The sequence below is a fragment of the Musa acuminata genome, chromosome BXJ3-10 (genome assembly GCF_036884655.1).
Source record: "Musa acuminata AAA Group cultivar baxijiao chromosome BXJ3-10, Cavendish_Baxijiao_AAA, whole genome shotgun sequence".
In the NCBI taxonomy this organism is placed as follows: Eukaryota; Viridiplantae; Streptophyta; class Magnoliopsida; order Zingiberales; family Musaceae; genus Musa; species Musa acuminata.
The window spans coordinates 26705962-26722373 of record NC_088358.1 but is presented as its reverse complement, the minus strand read 5'-3'; the positions used below and the strand labels follow the sequence as shown (position 1 = coordinate 26722373).

Sequence of the window (16412 nt, the reverse complement as noted above, 5' to 3'; positions counted from 1 at the left end):
GTAATGGGTCCTGGCACCAGGCGTACCACATCTTGACACTAGGACAGGTGATCCGGGGGACCACCAACACAGCCTATGGTGTCGCTGTCGATCCCGGGTGTCCCAGCCGAGGCCTCTGAAGACGCACAGCACTCTTGAGCATGGACCGTATGAGCCCGGCAAATGTTCTTCCCATGTGATGTGGGACTCGCTCGGAATAGGTCAGATCGCCAAATCCAGGCAACGACGGGAGAAATGGGCGTTAACACGCCCTACAAACTTGCATCTGATTGCACGTGAGTCGCAGATTATATATTTGCTTGGACAGAGAGAGGGGCAACAGCATCTACTACCGTGTGACTGAAGCAAAGCAGAAAAAGAAGAAAGGAAAAGAAACGCTGCGTCCGCTTCTCCTCGGTTCTCACTGGCTGTGGTTTCCGATAAAGCCCTGCAGGCAGACAGGGGATCGTATGATAAACCATTAAAGTTGGAAACAAGTTGAGATTCCGTGCAGATATGTCTTGAATTAAAAGAAAACAAGAGAAATAGTGTGGAAAGCAGTACCCTTTTTAATATAAGAGAGCATGAGGAGAAAACAAAAACCGGAAACAAAGCTGCCAGGCAATAATTAAAAGCGTAAATTGGCAACAGCACCGAGGCCTTCCCTAATTTATAATGTGGGGTGTTGTGAAATGCCAACTTTTCACAACTTCCCACATTATACATATATATATTCAGAATTAATCATAGATTAGTTTGCCTTGAGATCAGGACAACTCTAAAATGCATTTCATCCGAATTAACAAATATTTCTAAATTTAATTGAAATATTTTTCTTGGAAGAAAAGCATACACTAGTGAATAAACATTAATTTATCAATCATCATTTAAGTAAATTCATACCTTCCATTGGCTATTTGCAAAATTTTATAATCATAAAAAGGCCCCTTGTGGATAACCACTCTGCTACTTGGTGATAAATGCAGCTGATCCCTTTTAAATTCATACATTCAAGATAAGGAAGCATCATTGTGATCCATCCGTTAGTAATAGCACTAAAGATCATACTGCCACTTCCTCTTGTTCCGGGATCTTCTTGACATTTCTGCACAGTGCATTGAATTAATTTACAACGTAATAAACAACCGAATGGTCCAGCAATTTATGGTACCAGCTACAATTTACAGGTGTTCCTGGTGGAGGGAGGATTTGTACCATTTCATCACGTCGATATAAGGAGCAAGCGGTTCTTCTCATCGCCAGGGTGACATACCCCATGACAATACAAGCTTTTGGTATAAGTCACTCGGAATGCATATAATTGCTTGAAGATTTGATGGGAATTCACTCCGTAATCATAATTGCCTTCTGAAATCTTTGGCTGAAAGGCAATGGGGATTAGATAATCCTCCCTGACGGGTCGATAAGAATAACAGTCTGGTCTCCATAGAGTGCCTTTGAAACATTGCCTGGCTCTGATAAGTTGAAAATAACAACTGCAAATGCATATAAAGCAACAAGATCGGTAACACGAATACAAGAGAGAATTTTGTAGTCCCAAAGAATACAGTAGCATCGACGTACCAGGTATGCTGTTCTCCTCACAAATATTTAGTGCTGTCATGTCCATTGCGGTAAAGCCTCTAGAAACCAATTCCCTAAATGAAATGTGCTTGAATGCACTACCGTTGCTGTTTCTCGAGTGGCAATTGTAAATAGAATCTACAGTAGTACCTTTAAGAACAACATCTGCATGAACTGTTGTAAGGTCACATGGATCAATGGTCTTCCAGAAAACAAGATCAAGAAAGAAATACCAAATCAGGATAAATAAAGGCAGAAATCACAGCCCAAACCCAGATCTGTGGGTTCTACCCCAAAAGAAGATCACCTAAAATTGCACTTTGGGGGTGGATAGTGACCCACATTCTTAAGTGGGACAATATAGATGCATGTGAGAACATACTTTCAGAGGCCCTCAAGGAAGCTGCAGCATCTGTGCTGAAAAGTGGGCTTCCTGTGGTTGCACCAGCCCCCACCAAATATTATGACTCTTCCTTTTCCAAGATGATGGATAGCTTGCACCTAATGTATGGTTCTGCAATCTCTTGCATCATTAAGGTAGACTGCATACGCACCTCAACACCAAGCTTCTCTAATGATGCTTGGAGCATTATGGCATTCATCAATGATGCCATCATACTACCATAATTCATATGTAAATAAAAGCTTAGCCAAAAGAACTTTAACGAATGCATAATGTCACACTGCAATTGAAAAAAAAAAAAAACAGAGTTGTAGAAACAAATGCATTTTACTGTGAATATGCATTAAACAGAATTTATTCAGATAATGTAAGATTTGAACAGAGAACAGTTGAAAACAAATATGAGAAGCAAATTTGCTTTACATAAAACAAATGAAAGTCTACATATGATGTTTGGGTGTTAAGGGAAGAGGAAGGATAAGTACTAACAAATTTCATCAGTTCTTAAAAAAAAACAAAACAATTTTACCAGACAACACTCCTTCAATACTGTGGAGAGCAGTAAATATAGAAATGCTGTCAGACTCAACTAAGTAGACATAGCATCAGATGCATGGTAATTCAAGATAAGCATGTACAAAAATGTCAACTTCAAACTGAACTTTGTTTGTTCATGACTTCATTCTTAGAAGGAACCAATAAACCTTATTTTGGCAACTGATGAAAATTATGATCCATAGATTTTCTTTGAAGCTAAGAACATCCATATCATCTTTTGTCCAATATGGTGGCAGTCTAAACCAGGTAATGAAACATGTGGTGTTTCCTGAAAGTTATCATGCATACCTTGGCAAATAGTAGTTCATAACGAATCAAGATATCAAAAAATGGTTACACAAAATCATCATGGTAATTGGTAACAATAATATTTAATTCAATGTTAAAATTCAGAGAGCAAGGTAGAAGAACTGGGAATATGCCCTTTGAAGCCTCTACCAAAAATTAAATAAAATTTACAACCAGCTTCAACCAGACATCAACCTTCTCAAGATGGTGCCTACTTCCAAGCCAAGATGGACAAGAAGGATGACCTATTTGAACTTTTGGTTCCAGTTCAAAGACATAAAAATAAAAGAGCAACTGATGTCTCCATTGATCATATTTGCAAATAGAAAAACATATTGGCATGTATGCAAATGTCAAATATATTACTGCATGAAATATAGAATTACATATTAATTAGATAAGCTTATAGTAATAAGCATCATCTTTATATTACACTATATCTCTTGAAAGTAATGCAATTCACAAACCATCATGAATGCATTATTACATGCAATATAGAATTACATATCAAATAGACAAGCTTATAAGTAATAAGCATCATCTTTATATTACATTGTATCTTTTGAATGTCATGAATTTCACAAACCATTATGCATCTTCCATTATGAAACGTTCTTTTGTGTCTGTGTGTATGTGTCTTCTATGTTTTATAGTCAAGCGATATCTCTATCTCAACTCTGTTGACTTTTCCAATATGTTGATCCCTAATCGTACAACTACCCTCAGTTCCCAACATGCAATTGCACAACATTCCAACCATTTCACAATGGTACAAATAAGTATCAGCATTGAAACAGGAAATGCATACCCCATTTGATAAGTTGTAGCCCTATCAATTCCAGTCGCAGCTATCTGAGTGTCACCACAAAATATATTTTGACCTCCAATAACAACAGCCACCTGAAAAACATCAGAATCAAGGGTCACAGAACAGAGTTATAACAGATCCAGGAAGAAGATAGCTTCAAATACAGTAAAAATTGGCAGCTGTCGATTGATACCTCAAGACCAGAATGGTTTGCAATTGCAATTTCCTTAGCAATAAGTGCAATTACCTGAGCGACAGAAACACAATATGCATTTAACTTTGGATTAGCAATTTATGCAGTGCAAGATGCTCCATTTTGTTTGAACAGTATCATACCAAAACCACATTGATGCAGATAGAAGAATATCAGTAGTCTACCTTGGGGTCAACATCGTAGGGACCAACTCCAGCTAATGCCGTACCACAAATTTTCAAAATCACTCTTCCATCATGGATTTGAGAATGACTTTACCTCTGAGTTATTATACCTTCAGCTCCGCTGGCACTCAACCTTGTATCACTTCTTGAGATTGTCATTCTTGTTGTTGCATTGCTCCACGCTCTTGCACACCTTCTGCTTGTTGCACCGCTCGCTGACGATGGTGGCCACGTCCTCCCAGTCCCTACCCCGCGGGTTGCGCCGGTTCAGCTGCTCATACTTCTCTGTGTAGGCATCTAGGAGGGAGCCGATTGCCGTGTCGGTCCACTCCTCCCGGCCCTTGCCGTTGTCCCCCGGGGACGACATCGGCCTCGACTTCTTATTGGCCGCCAAGCTGCTGTTGTAGCAGTAGGGGGGCTCGCCATTGCTGGCATCGTCGCGATCCTTGCGCTTAGGCGACTGGTGATGGGGCTGCCGGTGGTGGTGGAGGTGTTGGTGGTGGGACGCGGAGGTGGCGACCCCCTTTCGATCGGCGTTGTCGGTATTGATATCATCATCGTCGGCAGCAGCAGGGTGCTGGTCGGCGAAGGTGTTGTCGTCGACGGCGAAGCAGTGGTCGTCAAAAGCCGGGGCGACGGGGCACTTGGAGGCGTCCGTCTGGCCGAAGGCCTCGCCATTACCCTCATGGTCCTCGCCGCCACCGCCGTTGATGACGACCCCTTTCTTTCCGGAGCTGGCGATAGACTCTGCGGCGCCGAGTTGGTGGTGAGCGCGATGGTGGAGGGGGATCGGAGCCGCCTTGGCAGTCACGTAGTGGTGGGCCGCGGAAAGGGACGAACCGCCTTGGTGCTGCGACAAGCCGAGCCGGGACTCACAATAAGACTGCCCGCTGCCAACCATCGCACGCAACTCTTTTTCCAACTCATTTTTCCCACCAGCAGGCATTCGTCTTTAATTTCCCAAATTAGTGAAAAGGAAGTGTTCGTTCACAGAAACAGTAACCTTCATTAATATCCAAGGGAATGAACCAAATCATAGTAATCTCAAAAGCAAAGGGGAAACTACTGTACATGTTGGATGCCGCTACAGCATGCTGCACTCCCTTCCACAGAGAACACCATCTGGGACTCAGACAAGAACTTGCAACCATTTGCCTACTGTCCTGCAAGTCGATACTGTCATCAGATGGGAGACATAACATTATAGTTCAAATCATAAGTGAGATCAATTTTATATCCATCGGTAATCATCAGCCCGATCAAATAATTGACCACTTACATTTTATATAACTTCTAAATATTTCATTCAGTGATGTTGAATAGTATAGATAGGTATTTAAAATCTTCAACAGCAAACACATGAATCAACCAAGTCAAATAGGGTCCTTTCTTGTGAAAAAAGGAATTCACATAGTCAAGTATCAGGCTATTACCAACCTGCCAATTTATAGGTAAGAAATTATCACCAGCTTTTAGCTTTGGTAGGCAAGAAATCCAGTCACAGATTACCAAAAGATACAGCAAGGAGCACAAAATTCAGATACGAACCTATTTTCTGACTGCTTGTCCTCCGGAAGGAAGATGTACCCGTATAACTAAGGAGACTAAGGAAATTGCCATATACTCTCGTGACCTGTCACAAACCATTGAAGAATTCATTGCTTCCCCTTTCTGATTTTTCACGTAAATAAAATTCAGAACTGCAAGATTTTTACCAAAACATGTCGTCAAACGAATATCAAAATGAAGAAGTTACAGTAACTTATTTCATTAAAACTTCTTTCACGTATAACGTGATTCATTATAGATGAAACGAAAGAACAAACAGAAGAAACTATCAGGTTTTGAAACTACAACCTCGACATAAAGATGAAAATGAATTTGCAATTTGTGAACAAAGGATTGCGAAATGTTAAGCATGAGAGGCAAACCTGTGAGCGGATGCTACTCACTTCCTGTTCTTCAGGTTATTATTCTCTTTGACCGTGTCCGTCACAGATGATGACAAATTATGATGAGATATGGAGTACTTATTTTCCATGTTTGCAGATTCAAGACAAAAGTTCCAGTTCTCCTAAAGTAGGTCAGCAGTTGTTAGAAGACTGGTATGTCTCAGCTGAGAGTCAGACAGCACGATCCATTTAAAGAAGAAAATCAGAGTTCCTGGATTGTTTTATCTCAGATACCGATTTAACCATTTGGTAAAGTGACTACATTCTTGCTCCATTTGAGATCTTACTACTTTGAAGAAGATAGTTTGCTGCTTTCCAGAAAAGAACTTTCTTAGCAACATGTACAAGAATAGTTGCCAAGCCAATCCTATCACACTGCAATATTTAGCAATCAAGATAAGGACATTTAAGATGAAAGTTGCTACAAAACAGCAACCAAACACATTGTTCATGTTATGAGGATATCAAAATAATTTGCCAAACATCATCCTGCAAAATTTTCTGATACCAAAAGAGATATGCTAACCCCATAGGCATGTATATTAATAAATTAAATCATCTGGTTTACCCAAAAGAAACATAAGTTCAGTATTATCTTACCGAATTTGAAATATGTGATGCATGGACAACTGTGTGGAACTAGGATCTTTTCCTCCTACAGTGTCAAGGTAGTCAACTGCCAGTGGTACATGCATAAACCCCAAATCATCAAGATATGAAGCAAGCCGTGCTTATCAAATCATTGGTGTCTATTCACCCTACCAATTTTTTGTTTTATGATAACAAATTCCTGTTCCAAATTTCTAACTCTTGACATAAGGCTTTCCATGTCAACTTTGAGGGCCTGGTTTTCATGAATTAGTGAAATCCATCCATCTCTCTGTAGGATATGTCCAACCACATTATTTGCAGCAGCTGTGCTGTCGATGTCTAAAGCATCAAGGTAATGAGAAAGGGACAATCTCAGCTGCAACTGTTCGAAATATAGAACCTGGAGAATGATTCTATGGGGCAAGCGTTCATTCTGTGATGCATGTGCACATGTATCAACAGAGAGTTTTCCATAATCTATAACGCTGCAAAGTTGCATTTTCTCAGTCTCCACAAGCCAAGGGTGTGCCTGCAGAGGAACACAATCAATGATCATCTGGCAACAAAGATCGTACCAACTACAAAAACTTCATGAAACTTTACCAAGAACTTGGGGCACATTTTGCATTACTTCTACTTCTAAGTTCTAACTGTTACAAAAACTTTCGAACGAAACGGAGAACATATTTGTTAACTGTACTTTGTGGGAGTATAATTTCTTTTACCTTCACTATTTCTAAAAGCATCTTCCACCTTTACTAGCCTCACGACCGTCTAATGGTCCTTGCTGCTCATGTGGCCATCTAATCTTTCATTTTACCGATGAGTTAAAGTTACAACCACAAACATGTTTTCAGAAACAAGAAACAAAAACGCAAATCAATATAATAATTTTATTTGATGTTGTCAGAAACATTTAAAAAAATTGATGGAAATGTATAGAGACAAACATCGTGTATCTTCTGTATATATGCACCATCTTTTATGCAACCAACACATCAATATTTTGACATGTTTGTCATGATCACTTTCTCGCCGGTATGTTTGTGGTAAGTGAAAAAATGCTCACCATAGATATTAATATTATTTCTTTATGAAAAATTCAGACTAGCTTGAACATATCTTACAGCAATCAATTATTTTAATTAGATCTATGGTAGCCTCCTGTAATTATGAAACATGTGAATTTGTTATCCATGAGATCACTTAGGGCAGTAAAAAGAAAGAAATATAAAGAACATATCATGTACTTACAGAAAAAAAAATTATTATTTGAAGAATCAGAATGTAATACATCAGAAATTACATATTGGGTTCACACTGTTATTCTATCAAATCTCAGACTAATGTATGTCTGTTATTTCTGAGAAACTCTTTAACATATAGTATCTGAAATTGCCAAAAAGATGACTAGATAGATGCACACCTTTAAATACACATCCAATGCCCTATACAGTCCGTCGTTCTGGCTTCTACAAGATTTTGGAAGAGCTACTAGAAGACTAAGCATCTTTTCAGTTCCCAAATGGACATCAGGAGCAACCTCAGTGATGTAACTGTCTATTAACTTTATGACTCTGTTTAAAGAACTAGACAATGGAGATGCAGAAACAGATGAGGAAGGTGAAAATGTTGCAATACCTGACTCCTGTGAATGCAAGAAATGGTGAATAATCCGTTCAACACAATCGGTGTCATATAGATTGTCAGATTTTGAGAAGTTTGGAATTAAAAGACCATCAAGTGTTGCCAGTTCAAGTTGCATGCCTATAGTTCTCTCTAGAGTCTCCTTAGATTGTTGGCAAAGATTCAGTATAATAGCAAACCTTAGAAGTCCTAACAAGAAGCGGCAATAAGCCTTTCCCTTCTTTTGGGGAAGCAGGCTAACAATGTTTTCCAGTAACACTTTGTGATCAACTACAGCTGGTGTCACAGTAAGAAATGCAAGATCTCTGGATCCTTGCTTTTTCATCCACCGATCAAGACCACGTAAATACCTTCCGGTATAATACATTAAAGCACCAGCTACAATTACTGGTCGTACACCTCTCTCATACATTGCTTCCATTAGTCTCCTGAACATTGGCACTCCCAGGCATGAGATATCTTCAAACCACCAATCAGATTGTGAACTTCTAATTTTAGCACCTGTATTTATTCCATTCCATAAAATACTACCACCAGGGCTTTGCAAGCTTCCATACATCATCATAGGCCACCCAAACAAACTAAGATCAGTACAAACCATCCTGGAAAGAGCATTAATGCACTTGGTAACAATAGGGAAGGACTCAGCATGTGGAAGCGAACCCTCAGAGCTTTGCAGAGCCACAATGCAGTCTTTCCAGCTGTGAAGAACAAATTTATGAAAGAATCTTTCTGCTTCAGGAAGTAGGTTATTCTCATCAAGTTGCTCTGTCATCTCAAGATATTCAGCTATACTATGCACCGTTATGATGTTTTTTGGTGACAATTCCACCTTGAAGCCATAGCAAAACTTTGCCACCAATAGAAATGCATCAGCTCCTCCAGGACATCCTGATAAAATATGATGTGTACCTTCTTTGACATTTTCTGATACTTCTGATATATGTGCAATCTTTCCACATTTTGACAACAAAGGAAACTGAAAGACCCAAAAACATTCTCATATAATAGCACAGATGATGACTAATACTAAAGACAAGTATAATTAAAGAAAGAAAAATGACAGGGGAATGATAGTTCCGTTATTGATGGATGAAAGGGTTCAGGAATCTATATGCAATATTACAAACAAAACCCAATCAAAAAGGATTTTATGACACAAATAAACAAAACACTCCAATAGGGAAACTTCAAAATGTTCACTAAAGACCTGAATCTGAAATTTCCTCAATGTACATTTAGGAAAAGCCCAAAAAACATATCTAAAACATTGAAGCTTCGGGCCTTCACTTCTACGTAGTGAAATTTGGTGTCTATGATGAAAGCAAAGTAGATCCAAAATATTTGTTGTCTGAAATGGACAAGTTCGGAAACCGACCTAATCTCAATCGGATAAATTAACTTCATCACATGGTTCGAAATCCAAGTTCAGCAAGCATGCAGCCTAAAAATATATGAGAGTGCCCCATAAAAGCACTTTAATATTTGAATGAAAAGAAAATTAGGGAATTAAGAGAAAATGCTTCTATGACACTCAGAAGAATGTACCAAGACTGAAGGATGTCTACCTTGTGGAGATGGAACATTTGTCCCTCAACTTCAATAACTATATCACTTGGGATACCAGTTTTAGAGAACCTATAATTCATCAAAACAGTAGTCACATAACTAGGATATAATTCATCATACAAAATTTGAACGAAAAAGTTCATGTAAGAAAAGTAAAAAGTTTAATATAAAGTCATGTTAAAACCAACCACCAGGGAAGCTGCAGCTATTGAATGCATATAATTCCTCCTAATTTGCTTAATTTGATCTTCCCATTACTTTGCGTAGAACAAGATGTTCTTATCTACTAATTCCTGAATTTTTCCCCATCGTTCATCTGTTCTATCACATCATTTGCAATCCTTTTGAAGATTCAGGTACAAGACCAATATAAACCCAAGTCTTCACTCCTAGGTTAGGTGACGATAAGATCTAAGAGAAGATTAGCAGGTTTCGGACATAGCAAATAGAATGTTTCTAATCGATAATTTAGACACGCTACTAAAGTTTTTTTTAATTCCTGCGGGTGGGTGCAGAATAATCCAAAGGCATACTTAAGAAAGCCTTTCATAACTTGGACTACGATCATGATAATGCCTTGGTGAATTACTTTGGCAGCACCAAATAGTGCTGGACAAACGAAATGAGTTGCCTCTTTCCTTTTGTACTTTCCATCGTCGTCCTAAATTCCAATTATCTGGTTCTGGATCACCAGAGCTATATGCTTGCTCGTCTTCGATCAGTGATTCTATACCAGCGTAACAATTGGAGGACATTGGCCATTAATTAGGGATGTTCCAGCCAAGAAAGTTCCTCTTTCTCGACGATTCACGATCCCAATCCTAACTGGTCTACACACAAAAGAATGAAGAGGAGTGTAACGAAATGTACCAATCACTTCCTCGACGATAGAAACGGCAAGCTCTGTCGTCGGTGCAAGACATCGTCACCAATCCGGAGGAGTTCACCTCTAATCACAGAAACATATACAAAATTGGGAATGCAAAAACTAAATAAAAGATGGATGAAATCGAGAAAAGGGAGTAGCCCTCGATTTGATTCTTTTGGAAGGAAAGCAGGGGACGATCGAGATGGTAAAAGGGCCGCACAAGCCGCTACTGTTGGTGTAGTGACGATGAAGATGGAGGTGACGATGAGAGAAGGGGAAAAGGAAAAGCGAGGTGACCGACTCTACCCACCGAGGGACACGCATAGTTGATCGTGATGACGAGGGCACGTCACGGCCGTCCTCCCGCGAAAGTAACGTCCGACCTGCCCAGTACACTTCTAGGATAAATATAAGGGTTAAATAAAAATTTCCGAGTCGGATCGGGTCAGGCCGGCTATATCCAATTTGAACCGGCCAGACCGGGCCAATTCAAATTGCCGGCTTGGATTAGGTCAATCGGCGGGTCGTGACAAAATTAATGACGAATTTGTGACTGAACCAATCCCGTTCGGTCAACGAATCAAGAAATCTGTTTTGAACAAGGAAAACCGGGTCAGGTCAAATTGACCCGACGAGTTTAGATTCGAGTTGCCACTCGTGTAAGCTGCAGTAGGGAACACAATCGTACGTGGAAGTTCTAGAATGGGAGGTCTTGTCTCAAGCGGTCCATCTCCATGTACGAGGGCATGTATTCGCCACCGACCCAAGCAAAGAGGAGACAGCATCTACTATCAGTTCGGTTCACTAATTAAATTCTTTAGTTTAAAGATTTAATATATCATCAACTATTTTATTTATAATTAAGAATATTTTAAATTTTCAATTACATATATTCTATATTAAAACAAATAAATATTATTTTCATTGCCTTTTCACCATCTTAACGTGTTTGCTTTATTTTTTAAAATATTTTTATTATATTAATTATTGTACATTATGTTTACATGTTAACTCAAAATTATGACCTATCTGATAATACATTAACTAACTCAAATGTTTTAATAGAGTTCGTTCTTGTTTTTACAATACCATACAAATTAAATTTATAATATAATGTTATACATATATAATTCAATTAGTTACTCATTTATTCAACTGATTATAAGAATATACAATCAGTTATCACTCATCACGTCAACGTCACGTGAGATTTATTAAAAGACAAAGACCAATTCAATCCAACACTCTCTACAAAATATTCACAAATGTTTAAGGGGTAACTCATGCTGCTTATGAATTATCTCATCTACATAATATTTACAAAGATATTTTTGAAAGTCTAAGGGCAGCTTAAGTTGGTTACGAACTATCTCTCTCGTAAAATATTTATAAAAATATTTTCGAAAGTTCGGGTGACAACTTGGGTTGATTACGAAATACCCCTCCTATAAAATATTCAGATATTTTCAAAAGTCTACGAGATAATTTAAGTTAGTTACGAAATTATCTCCCTTATATAATCTTTGCAGAATATTCTTTTTTTATTGAGATTAGTATAAAAATATATAATTAATTTCGATTTAAAAGGGATAGACTTCGATTTAAACGTCAATGAATCAACTTTACAAGCTCCTCCCGACCTTAGTCGAAATCCATAAGACTTTATTGATGCATCAATATAACTCTTTTGAATTTCATAAGGATAAAACTATTCATTAACACTCTAAAACAGATAATTCCTGTTGAAACCTCTTCGGAAATAACACTCTTAAAAAGTAATAAGTAGATGTTGATGCGGTCTGCACCCGTTTAAGCCGTGATCTTGGTACGTTACGGCTTGGTTCAGGGGTCCGGATGCTGAAGATCGCGGGTAGAGCCTCTTGACGTCCTTTGGGTGAGCGCTCGCAGCAACCCGATCCGAATGTGGTCCACAGAGTTGGTTAGCTGCAATCCCCTGGCAATGTGGTCGTCGTGTACCTGCACAAAGGTCGGGCCGTCTTTTGGGCCCGACCCCTCTGACGGTCTAATTAGTGGACGAGAAGGGGCTTTTTTTCTCTCTTGAGTCCCCTTGACCATTAGGCCCTGGACTCTTTTATAGTTTGGGTCTGATGTTACCTGATGTTCCTGTTTGTCAGAACGGGGTCGTGTCTCTGGCTGGATTTGACATTGCCATTAGGGTGGCGTGTCGGATCACCCTGTCGCAGGGTATGGGCGGCATCGATCGTCGCCCTCTGCATTTGGGTGAACGTGCTAGGTATGGGCGAGGGAGTCGCTGGCTGAGGGGGGTGATGTTGGAGACGTCGAGTCGACATTAATGCCCGTTCACTCGGACAGGGTGCGGCCCACGCGCGAAGGGTGTCGTGGCATATCGCGTCGCCATCACTCTCTGAGGGGAGTCCCTTCTATTGTCCCGCCCTGAGATGGCTGGCGTCATGGTCCATGTCCCCGTTGACTTTTATGGTGATTCCCCTATCACTTCCCCCCCCCCCAGGCAGAGGTTTGCGGCATTGGTCTTTAGAATTTCGCGGACGGAGGGGTCGCGGGTCGGGAACGGAGATGGAGCGACTCGGGACGTCGGGGTTGACGAGTCGTGGGTCGGAACCTGAGTAGGAGCGACTCGAAATGACTGGGTTGACGAGTCGCAGGTCGGAACCTGAACTGGAACGACTCGAAATGACTGGGTTGACGAGTCGCAGGTCGGAACCTGAATAGGAGCGACTCGAAATGACTGGGTTGACGAGTCGCAGGTCGGAACCTGAACTGGAACGACTCGAAATGACTAGGTTGACGAGTCGCAGGTCGGAACCTGAACTGGAACGACTCGAAATGACTGGATCGAGGGGTCGCGGGTCGGGAACGGAGATGGAGCGACTCGAAATGACTGGGTTGACGAGTCGCAGGTCGGAGCCTGAACTGGAACGACTCGAAATGACTGGGTTGACGAGTCGCAGGTCGGAACCTGAACTGGAACGAGCGCCGTGTTCTGGGGCATAGGTCTCTCGTGTACTTGGGAGTTGCTACTTTGCTGTCTTCCGCAGGCAGGAAGGTGGGCGCCATAAATTGCGGCGATGGGATGCGCGGCGCTGCGCGCCACGTGGTGCTCCGAGGGAGTGTGGCGCGGCTCCTGGGAATCAAGTTCCCTTGGGCGGGCTCTTCGAAATCGGCGGACGCGGGATTCTGAGGCGCCCTGCTGGCCTTGAGGGCCGCGACTTGCCTTTTCTTCCTCGGGAAACTCGAACGTCGTCCGCGACTCATTATACATAAGCTTTCCCCAGAGAAGCTTTCCTGCCATTGCTTGCCTGCCGTTGTTCTGTCCGGCCGCTGCCGCTTCCCGTTTGCTCTTTCTCGACTCAGGCCTTTCTCGTCACCTTGAGGTTATGATGTCTTCGTCTTCCTCCTCTCTTCTTTCAACCTCTACCTCCTCTTCCGAGCGCCCCGGAGTCAGGCACTTATCTCCGGGGAGCGTCCCCTTAGAAGTGGGAGGGAGTTCCGCCCTGCTTGAGAAGTTCAAGCAGTGGCATGACGTGGACTCGGTGGTGACGGAGGAGTTCCTGGGGGAGCTCCGGGCTCGCTACTGGATCCCGGAGGGTTATACTCTGTCCGCCCCCCGTCCGGGCCAGCGCCCGTATGACCAATTTACGCAGGGGTTTGGTCTGACGGCGGGCGCCCTCGAGGCGGGGTTACGTTTTCCGCTTCATCCCATGATTGAGGACTGTCTCCGTAAGTGGGGTATATCGCCATCTCAAATGGCGCCAAATTCGTGGCGCTATCTAGTCGTCTTCCTTGGAGAGTGTCGGGCGGCCGGGATAGAACCGTCCAGGGATCTATTTCTGGCTTGCTTTCGACTGTGTCGGGGTCGGGGCGGCTACTACATGGCCGCACGTAGCGGGTTCAAGATCGGCGGGGCCCCTTCCAACAATAAAGGTTGGAAGAGCCGTTTCTTCTTTGTCAGCTGCAGTCGGGGATGGGGCTTCAGCACCGGGTGGACCTCCCGCTCTGTCGACAACGTCCTCCCGTTGCTTTCTGGCAGGGAGTCGAGGGATGTGGATCGCCTGAGGGGCATTCTGTCTTCTTCTCGGGCAATCGGAGAGATGACCGAGGAGTGGCTGGCCACCGCAGGGCTGAGCCCGGCTGCCGGGGGTATGGTGTTTTTTATGCTGTGTATAACCATTCGTCTCGGGACATCTGACTGACCGGGTTTTTCCTTGCAGAGATGGTGGATCTTCAATCTGTGAAGAAGGCGTTTCAGGGACGATCCAGGGTGGCCGCGCCCCAGGGCGGCGACGGTTCAGGAGTCGCCCCGAAAAGGGGGGCATCAGAGGGTGGCCCGGGCTCCCCGGACGTAAGGCGTCCGACCAAGAAGCTGAAGACCGCGGTCAGGAAGGTGTCCGCGAGGTCGGCTGCTCGCGAGTGCCATTCGGCGGGAAGCATTCCGCCGGGCGAGGCTTCGGGGGCTGCCAAAGGCAAGGAGGCGGCCGGGTCGGCCGGGGGGGATCCTGCCCCAGGGGCTTCTCAGTGCCCGAAGTCGATGCGGGACTTATGCCGCGTTGGTGGGTCAGCCGGCGAAGAGTACCGGACTCCGGGCATGACCTGCCTTCCAATGGGAGCGACGGGAGCTCCCTATGTTCCTCGGTGGTCCGCTCTTAAGGCGGACAGCCGTGTGTGGGCCGATGGAGCGGTGGCCCAGGAGTTCATCCGGGGCGCCCTGCACCCGCTGCTGGCCAAGGAGCTTTACGGCCTAACCTCGGAAGTTTTGGCAGATCGGGCGGCCAAGTCTTTGGTCTGGGTGAGTACTGACATCCCGCTTACATTCAATGGCTATTTCCCGTGGATCTTGACACTACGTCTCGGTGCAGGGTCAACACTACGCCATGGCTCTGCTTGACCGGGCCCTTGACGCTGGGAGGATGGTCGAGCGTCAATCGAACGCCTTCGCCGCGCTGCGCCTAGAGAACGAAGAGTTGAGGCGGTCGTCCGGCCCGGAGGCAGTAGTGGCCGCCGAGCAACGTGCCTCGGCCTTGGAGGAGGAGGTGAAGCGCTTGAAGGCCGAGATGGACGAGAGTCAGGCTCGGACCCGGACGCTGGACGACGAACGGCAGACGCTTTCAAACGACATCGAGTTTGCTCGATCCGCGGCTTGGGCGGCCGAGGAAGCCCTGAAGGAAGAGCAGCGAGCGCTGCCGGAGCGGCTGGAGAGGGCGGTCGTCGAGTATAAGGCCTCGGCGAGTTTTGAGCGCGGCCTGGTCAGGTCGGGGAGGGTGACGTATGAGTTCGGGTACCGGGTGGCCTGCGCTCGCGCCCGATCGACCCATCCGGAGTGGGAGCTGGAGGCGGACCCTTTTGCCGACCACCCTGCGGATGACGGCGTGGACATGCCGACGAGCGTCCCCTTCGATGATGGGCCCGAGACGCCCCCTCCGAGTTGACTTGTATCTTGCTTTTTTCTTTTTGCTTTTAGTCGGGTCGGCCTTTGGTCTCTGTATCGCCTACCCGTTGTATGTACAGATCTTTTTATATTGGACTACCCGTGGGTCTCTTATAATGTATACCCTCGTTTTGATCTCTCTTTATGGGTAGAACTTTTTTAGGTTTGCTGTGTTCCATGTCCTTGGTAAGCGGTCTCCTTCCATAGTCTCGAGCCGGTAGGTCCCTTCTCGGATCATGTCGTAGACCCTGTATGGGCCTTCCCAGTTGGGTGCGAGCTTGCCTCCCGCCCGGGTCGGGTCGGTTACCTCTGCTTTGCGGAGGACGAGGTCTCTGATCTCGATCGGGCGGGGACGGACTCTT

At 43.7% G+C, this 16412-nt stretch overlaps 1 protein-coding gene and 1 pseudogene across 1 annotated transcript; both read right to left on the bottom strand.

The window, feature by feature from the left end:
• Positions 1-228: 228 nt before the first annotated feature.
• LOC135651606 (uncharacterized) lies at positions 229-6693 on the bottom strand (annotated as a pseudogene).
• A 314-nt stretch (positions 6694-7007) lies between these two features.
• On the bottom strand, positions 7008-10969 carry LOC103968338 (BTB/POZ domain-containing protein At3g44820). The gene is made up of 4 exons (XM_018819550.2): positions 10628-10969; positions 9757-9826; positions 8183-9167; positions 7008-7070 (listed from the first exon to the last, which is right to left on the bottom strand). Exons 1-4 carry the CDS (start codon positions 10678-10680, stop codon positions 7045-7047), a joined length of 1134 nt encoding a protein of 377 aa, XP_018675095.2. The 5' UTR covers positions 10681-10969; the 3' UTR covers positions 7008-7044.
• Between the last annotated feature and the right edge of the window lie 5443 nt (positions 10970-16412).